This window comes from Tachypleus tridentatus, chromosome 10 (genome assembly GCF_004210375.1).
Source record: "Tachypleus tridentatus isolate NWPU-2018 chromosome 10, ASM421037v1, whole genome shotgun sequence".
NCBI classification, from domain to species: Eukaryota; Metazoa; Arthropoda; class Merostomata; order Xiphosura; family Limulidae; genus Tachypleus; species Tachypleus tridentatus.
Genome location: NC_134834.1, coordinates 60,926,805 through 60,936,347, shown reverse-complemented (window position 1 = coordinate 60,936,347; position 9,543 = coordinate 60,926,805). Strand labels below are relative to the sequence as shown.

The window sequence follows — 9,543 nt, the reverse complement described above, 5'->3', positions numbered from 1 at the left end:
GTGCAAAGCTGGCATACTTGTCTGATATCTTTTCCCGACTGAATATGCTCAACGTATGCAAGGCTGCGATGGCAATATCCTCATGACAAACTAACTGCATTAAGAAAAGCTTCAGCTCTGGCTAGGAAAAGCGATGCAACATAACCTCAAAATGTTCCAATTGGTAAAAAGATTTAAAACGAGGAAAGAATTGTACGGCTTCATACAGGATCATCTTGCAACACTGGTAGATAAGATTAATCAGTACTTCGCATTGTTGACTACAGAATAATTCGACTGGGTTAGAGAACCCTTTGCGAATTCCAACTGGTTAGATTCTGACATTAGATGAGGAGAAAATGAAACATGGGAGTATGCGACTGGGCTCTTTTTGGATATCCAACCAGAAACAATATCCACGCATCTCTTCAAGAGCATAATCCATTCTTCGACATACTGTTGTAAACATGTATTTCCAGCTCTGACAAATATCAAAAAACAGAAAAGAGAAAGGCTTATTTGTATTGATGATGAGACGAGTTTGTCTCAAATTAGACCTAATATAAATAATATTACTGCACAAAATTAAGCTCACACTTTCATTGAATTTGTATATTTTGTGAATGAATCATGTTTTTATGTAGTTGCCTTGTTTTATAATATAGTTGCGTTCTGTTATGAATAAACCACTGCTTGGAGTTGATTTTTCGTTTTTGAAGGTATTTTTTATCAATAAAAAATTCGGTGTGGCGCGAACAAAAATTTATTCCGAAGGTGCGACCAAGATAAAGAGTTTGTGAACCACTGCAATAACATATGATGCCTAAACTACCTTTAACATTCCTTGATCATTGTACTCATTTGCTATAAGAGAAACTTTCAAACTGCATGTTATTTACGCATTAAATACAAAGCATGTTTGTGTATCGACAACTTACTGTGGTAGAAAAAAATTGAATTATTGCTAATATTAAAATTAATTAAAAAACTCGATATTATTAAGGTGCAGTTTAATTTTATTTGCAAAACGTTTGGCTTTTGAAACAAACCTATAAATGTGTTTATAATTGACAATTCAAACTATTGGCACCATCTAGTGGTTAAAACATATAAGATTAAATTAACATCTTAAATAAACCAACATAGTCAATTAAGTATACCATTAAACGTTTTAATAATAATTTCTTTTTTCGAGGAAATAATTTTCACAATTAACTTTTTACCTCAATGTAAAGAGATCTATTTGAATAAGCCAAAATATGAGCTCTCACAAAAAAAAGAACTTTGCATAATCATTATTATGAGGTAATTCGAAATCAACCGAGCTCTTTAAATCCTAGAGACGAGTCCTAACCTGATATATGACAGTCACTTGGCAAAATGTTCTTTAATAATTGGCGCAAAACAACTTACAGAATACTGTTTTTAGTACAAGTGTATTTTCTTCACCCGCTAGCGCTATGAAATGTTAAAAACTAGCATAGTTTTTAAACTAGAAAACTGTGTGGTGATAAGAAAAATGCTATGCTTAACTTATATATCTATAGATACAATTAATGATGACTATTTATTTCCAAAGCTGAAATCATCACGTTAAAACTTTAAAAACCTAAGATTAGTTTCAATCCGAAAACTTATCTACCGGAAATGGAAAATCATTACCAGATCTTTTTCAAAATAATCTAAAGACAACTCTTGATAAAACAAAATCTATGCAACACTTCATGTACTTTGAACAAATACCTGTATTGTCAACTAAGTACGAAAGTGATCAAGGTTATGTTAAAAGACAACAACCATTACTCAACAAAATAGTATTTAAAACTTATTTTTAGAGGTAATAAACAAACACTAACAGGTTAAAAAACTATGATAATAAAAGACGGTGTTGAATTTCACCATAGATGGCGCAAAATTTCATTCGCACAATATGTAAAAAAAAAGTTCACAAAGAAGAAAAGTCTGTCATCAGCTTACTTCACGCATATTCACGACATGCATCATATTTTAAATTACATAAATAATGATATTGCTGCCTTCTCTTCACATCACCCTGCAGATAAAGCAATAGTTGCTGTGTATACAAGCCCCTATTCTTATTATAGAGGAAGTTCATGGGTTATCTGTTACCTCTACCTCATTCACATTACATTTAAGGTCAATCAGTTTTACTGATTGAAAGCCGTGAGACGTAAGTTTATTCACTTCAGGTCCATTGCACAATTTGAGAATCCTAATGCCAGTCAAGAATTTGTGGCTTTTAACAATGTCTGGTTGCAATAATTTCTCGCGTATATCATGTCAAAATCAATATAGAACATGAAAGAGAGTAAACAAGATCACCTGTTCTGATTGCTACAGTTCCTTCGCGAAATACGCCATTCATGTCATGGATAATTGATACTGAATGATACGGGTATTGTGACTAAGGAACGTGTATCATAGAAAACATTCCGGAGACGTTCTACTAACTATGGATTCCTTTATATAAGGGGCTTTTGTGCAAGGGGAGAATTGATTCATCTTTCATTCTTTTAAGAACCCAGCTAGTGATAATGAAAATGTGTCCTGTCTTTGGTTTGTCGCCTTAGTTTTGCAAATGCTATTTCAATATTCTTCAGTTTTTCTTTTTTCAATGCCAGAAAATTTGAGAATGTATAATATATATATATCATTAATGAATTATATAAAAATGTTAACCAAGCTAATTATTTTAAGCGAATCCATAAGGGGCACAAAAATATTTTATTCTTCCAATACATTAGTTAATTTCAAAAGGATGTAGAATGAAGACGTTACACCAGGTGGAATGTTTGGACGAATGTTACAACGTTTGTTTTCTTTCAAGAACACTTTAACACTACTCTCACTATTGGTAAAAAAATAACGAGCAGAGAAAACATTCGAAAACAATTCTATTGTGTTGCATCATGCAAATGATATAATTAATGTTAGCTACAATGAAACAAATATACTTCACTGCTGAAATCACCTCAAGTCTACAAACTAGCATTCTACTACCGAATGGTGACATCAGCATTATAGCCTTCAAAACTAATGATGTGCGACAGATTTTTCTACTTGAAAAAATAATTACCATTAGGGAAAATGGTTTTATTTTCAAACTGATTTAAATATAATATTTTCATTAATCAGATAACAAGCTACATACCACATTTATAGAAAAGGAGGTGCTGGTTGTGATGAAGATTTCGTTTCTTGCTAGTACATAATTTTCTGAGAACCAAATGGCACAGGATACTCCGAAAAATACTTAAGAGCTCTCGTTATTATTGGATTAAAGCATATTCTTCCACGTAGTTTCGAAAAAGATTCTTTAAAAAAACAAATTTAGTAATTTTTTAACTACTACTCTCCATAACCTTTTCAGAAAAAAATACATTTTGACATATTTTCAGATTACACGTTTAACTTACTAGAATACAATGTTTTACCGACACATTTAAGAAACGTCCATCTGATCAACAGACCTTTTTCTGAAGTAGAGTAGGCTTATAACATTTTTGTGTCCAACAACCCTGAAGTCATTAAAAATTTCAAATGTAATGTCTTGAAACAGTACATTCATAGTTTTAAATTCCATTTACAGATAAAATCTTATATTAATTTTATTGTTTCATCGTTTAATGTAAAAAGAACAAAGTTAACCTGTAATTTTTAGATAATTTTTCTATGTATTGACATATTAATTGTATAAACAGCATTTTGTTTTGAAAAAGCTGCATTTTTTCCTCACTGGATTAAAATTTCCTAAACTCTTTTCTTCTGATACACTGAAGTCTTCAAACTAAACTTTAATTAAAAAGGTTGGCTAAGTTTCAAGTTCATATTACCACTTTAAATTCAGTAACACTGTATTTATGCATTTAAATATAATAATTAATAATTTATAGCCAAAATTATATTGGTTTTAATATTATAAAGCACTATGAATGACTTATAAACTCATTTGCACTAAGTTTTACAATCAAACAGTACACGTTTCTTTAATATATTTTTCATTATATTTCAAGTTTTAAAAAAAATGAAATGCATAACTGAGTACCTTAACAAACTGAACATTACATAATTAGATACACTTACAATTTACATTTGTGACATGTTAACAGGGTCTTTAATAGTTAATCTACATTAATAATTAATTTCACCCACAATTTAATAAAACCAAATGCCAGGATTTTTTAACTGTATTATTATTAATTAAAACATGAAAGACGTAATTACATCATTACTAGGACATTTAACATCTGCATTAGTAATGATCACCATCCATCATCTAGTATACCACAAAGCATTAGGATTTCATTTTCACTAATGACTAATATTGTAAGTAATATACTCATATCGAATACCAGTATATCATTCATTAACATTTGTATTATTAATTAGTATCATTCAATGTATCCATGATGTAACTCCATTAAGAATTAATATCACAGTTGATGTTCCAACATCCCATGTCAGAATTGTAACCTTTGCATTAGTACTTCCTATTATAATGGATGTACTCACTTCATTAATGTCACTTACCATCCACATAAATAATTATCATCATCCATGTTATATCTATATTAAATGCCAAGATAACTAATATCATCAGTATTCCTAATATCAAGCAACAAATTTGATCATCTGCATTACTAATTGATATCAATGATAGTAGCAAATGTCAGATTTGCAACACTAGAATCACATCATGTTGCTTTTTAAACATCTTATGTTAGCAAGACTGTTCTTTACAATATGAAGGTCAATGGCTGAATGAAAGCAATGGACATAATACCATAATTATGACAATGATAGCTTATTTTGCACCCCTATTCAATCACATTACTTCTATGTTCTGATGTCAGTTCATTAATGAGTGGGTGTTTTACCTGAGTTTTATTTAAAGGTAGAAAAAATTTACTGAACATTTTTAAAGCATTTTTATGATAAAAGCCTATAACAAAATGACTTCTGAATACAACTGGCACTGTTTACAAATGGTATTCAAACATTTATGACAGTTTCAATGACAACAATTAACATTTATAAAAACAAACTTGTGCTCTTACTTTTACAATAAGATGAGATTTATACTTTACATATGATTATGTATGACTACAGCCAACTATAAATCATATGATATACAATTCTAACAGCTACTTAACTAATGCTCACTACATCTCATTCAATATTTGTAAATGTACCTTTCTACACAGACTCGATGTAAAAGCACATAACTTTTAATTCAAAATCAATTCACCTGTGGTGAAGTTTCAAGTCAACTGCTTTCTTCTTTAAATATTATCCAAAGATAATATTTTGTAATTAATTTAATGTGTTGAAAAAACTAGTGCAAATGTACATTCTTAATTTCTTGCCAACAAATTTAGAAATGTGTGAAATGAATGTGTTACATGACAACACATATACTTAATTCAATGCAAGTAAGAAAGAAAAAAAGAAAACTACAGATATAATTTAATCAGATTTTATAAGGGGGGGGGAGAAAATGTTCTAACAATACCTCATAAAATGTGTGAACCTTAGCACTTTCCTGAAACAATTATACTGTCTTTTAATGGCATTATTAGCCCAAATTTTGCTCTCTGATAATTTTCAATGTACACACATTTGTTACCAATCTTTTGTATTTTATTTTGTTATTAGTTACAGTTAGGCGAAACCAAATTCTGATGTTAATAAACTTAAGGGGCATCGAAATAGCTAAGTCAGGTAAAGTTTATGCCATCTATATGCACATTTTAATAAAATCTATAGTTTTCATATTTTCTTACAAAAATAATGATAATATAAAGACTTACTTTTAAGCAATTTTTCTAATAACTACAAGTTTTGTACTTCAAGTTTACTATCTAAACAACAGAGCAACAGTGTCAGTCATACATATCTGCCCTTTTTGCTGGGGACACATTTTTTCATATCACTGAGATACATCTAAAGCAGGATATGAATTTATGCAAATTACGTTCCTACACCACTTAACTGTACTTCTTAGTAAAATATTTCTGTACAATAAAATAGTTATTTTTTTATCCTCATAACCTGTATTTAATATCATATGTAATACAGTGCATTTTATTGTCTCAAAACAATAGAAATATGCTAGACACCTACTTAAGAGTAAATAAAGACTAATCTAATTAAAGACTTAATATGTGAAATGTGACAACAGAAATTTATTTGAAAAAAAAAATTTAACACATACTTCATACAGCATTACTTAGTTCTCATAACAAGTTTGTACTATGGTATTTTGTGCACACCTGATTGCTCAAGTTCCAAGGAATAATCCCAAATGTTCATGATAATTTAAAAACAAACAAAAAACACTTTACAGCATTTTTACTAAACTACTAGTTGAACCTTTACTGGTTTTTTTCACATAATTTTCCAGCATGGAACTTGAAAGAATTATTAGTGCTTGTCAGTTCTTGTTTCAAAACTAGTTTCAAATGACTTAAAAGACTATTATACAACTATTTGACATAATACCAGTTAATAAAATATATCCAGTGAGGTCAGAGTACAAATTCAAGACAACAATGCAAAGGAATCCAATTCATTAGATTTACAAATTTATAGATTACAAAGATCTATCATATGAACATAACCTGGAAAAGCATTTTGTCAATACTCCAACAAAGATAATGGAATTATAATAAGGCCTTTTCCATACTGACAATATCCTTATACCTTTATGAATAAGTTACTTGATTCAATAATCTATTTCTGCTTAAAGCATTCTTTTTCTGCATTTGTATTTGAAGATAATATAACCCATTCTACTGACTTTATTGTCTGCATCTACATCCATTCTTATGCTGTTATTTTTACTATAAATCTGTATCATGTTTTTTCTCTTCAAGGAAAAAAATTGTATGTGAAATATTTCTATAAATGTCTAGAAATCCAAGATATGACTTCCTATCTGGGGATAAAAATACAAACAACAACAACAATAATAAAGTATGTTATATCTTTAACTTGACTACTGCCTTATCATTCTAAAACTAAACATCCAACAGGTACACACTAAACACATTATTTACAGAATAATATATATGTCAGTGTGTGTGTGTGTGTGTGTGTGTGTGTGTATATATATATATATATATATATATATATATGTATGTATGTATGTATGTATGTACACATTTTTTTTTTAAATATAAGTACACCAGCTACATTTTACTTAACCACATGGCTAACAAGATGTTCAGTAGTGTTGATTTAAAAGTTGATCCCATACAAAGGGGATACTCAACCAAAACTGAGCACTAATGAAGTCATGAAATCTTCTAGACCTGCTACTGTACAAGTACCCTGTCCCTGGGAAGGTTGGTGACTTCAACTTCACAGCTTTTTTTCTTATCAACACAAACAGGGACTAAATAGAGAAGAAGCTCTTGTTTATGGTCAGTCACTACAACAAATAAACAGCACAAGACCAGTGGTCAGGCTTCACAGGGCAGGAGACACAAATTACAAAACACCAAGATGGAGGTTAGCAGGTTAATGTGGGATGCCGAGTGAAGTCAGTCAGTCATAAATAGGTGGACTCCCCTGTAAGTATTGAAAAGAATAAGTAAAAGCAACTTAATGGAGCTTTTAAATCACAAGAGAAATCTAATTTTCCAACAACAAGAATGTTTAATTACAACAATCTTTACAGCTAAGACAAAAGTGTTTATATTAGTATACGAGATATATAAATTGATAGACAATCCTTAAAGCATAAATCCAGTTTCTAAAGAAAAATTATAATGCAGGTAAAATAATTATAAACACCTTTCTATGGCAATACAAAAGAGCACGCCAGCATCAACCACATTATATGTGTACATAGACTAATTAGGTCTACCAAACAAAGCAAATTACCCTTAAAGTAATATTCTAAGTCTGGTTTCATTCTGAATTAAAATTTTACAGATAATAGTAAAATAAGTATTACATCCATAAATAGATGCAAAACATTTCTTTAATTGTATTAACAAATGCTACGACAAACTATCCTTTTAATTCCACCCATTTCTTTAACCTAATAAGGAATGTTACTTGACTATGTAATTTTTATCCAAATTCTTCACAAATTTAGCTATCCATGTTCATAGTATGAAAGTTTGGCACGCTTGCACTCCCTATACCTTTAGCTAAAGTACCTAAACCAGTTTTCTTATAGAAATACCTCATGCCTAGAATTAACCCAAGATAATGTAAACCAATTAACAAGGTTAAAAAACAAAAGTCACACTAGCATATCCCAGTTTTACAGAATTTGGGCTATTTCCATGTAACTTTAACTACTCAAATTCAAATAAATGTAAACATGCATCAAATTTTTATGTTAAAAAATTCTTGCATAATAATCACTAGTTTCTTAAACACAAGTCACGGTTTTCATAAAAAAATTTTAGCAGAACTATTTTATGCAGGTGAACTTATAGCCAATTTTCATACCATCTATTTGTTGTTGTTTGGAATTTCGCACAAAGCTACTCGAGGGCTATCTGTGCTAGCCGTCCCTAATTTAGCAGTGTAAGACTAGAGGGAAGGCAGCTAGTCATCACCACCCACCGCCAACTCTTGGGCTACTCTTTTACCAACGAATAGTGGGATTGACCATCACATTATAACACCCCCACGGCTGGGAGGGCGAGCATGTTTGGCGCAACTTGGGCACGAACCCGCGACCCTCAGATTTCGAAGCGCACGCCTTAACGAGCTAGGCCATGCCAGGCCCACCATCTATTTCAAAATTCCTCTAAGTGACTAGTGTACATTTATTAATATATAACAGGAGGAATTAAATCATGTAAAACTAATTAATGCTTCAGTAAAACCTCAATTTTCACAATCTCCATAGCTGTATAATAATCCAATATAAAGAAGTTAAAAACTGTCAAACTTCCTCATCTATAAAACATTTCTGACAAAAATTTCTATCATGACCATTCTCTCATGCTACTTGAAAATGTACAATGATTAATACTGGAATACTGCAGTAACAACAAAATGATAATTTAACTCAAGAATGACAAGTTATTTTGCAATTACCACAAGCAATAAACAAAGAGATGAAGAAAATTAAACCCAGAAAAACAAAAAATTGAAAAACGAAATACTTTGGAATTATAATAAATCATTTAGCATTGTATCGTTTAAAGATGAAATTTTACTAAATTGGAGGAAAATTTTGGCACAAAGGAAAAATAAATTCCTCCTCTCACAGAGAAATTTTATTTTTATTCTTTTCATGAGAAAATTTTAAATGAAACTGGAGAACAGATTTGGTCTTCTGAGTCAAATATTTACTCTTAGCATCATGAAAAAATAAGCTGTGTTCTTAATATTATCATTTAACTAAATCAGAAATTTCCACAAGAAAATTTTTAAATGCTTATAACAGTGTATTACATATCTGTAAGAAACATCTACTTTAAACAACTGTTAACCTTGCCCCAAAAATATATTAACAACTAATGCACATACAACTCATAACAGATAATAGTTTTCTTCTTTTAAATCAGTATAACT

General features: G+C 30.2%; 1 protein-coding gene across 3 annotated transcripts in view; it reads right to left on the bottom strand.

Annotated features, from left to right (window-relative positions):
• Window positions 1–2,705: 2,705 nt before the first annotated feature.
• The window catches only part of LOC143229393 (phosphatidylinositol 3,4,5-trisphosphate 3-phosphatase and dual-specificity protein phosphatase PTEN-like), an 86,551-nt gene continuing 79,713 nt past the window's right edge, over window positions 2,706–9,543 (bottom strand). For all 3 annotated transcript variants that reach the window (XR_013015846.1, XM_076461662.1, XM_076461670.1), the window contains one exon: window positions 2,706–7,572. Coding sequence is in view for 2 of the 3 variants with exons in the window: in XM_076461670.1 (XP_076317785.1) it covers window positions 7,549–7,572 (24 nt within the window). In the remaining variant the exon portion in view is untranslated. The remainder of the gene's footprint in view (window positions 7,573–9,543) is intronic.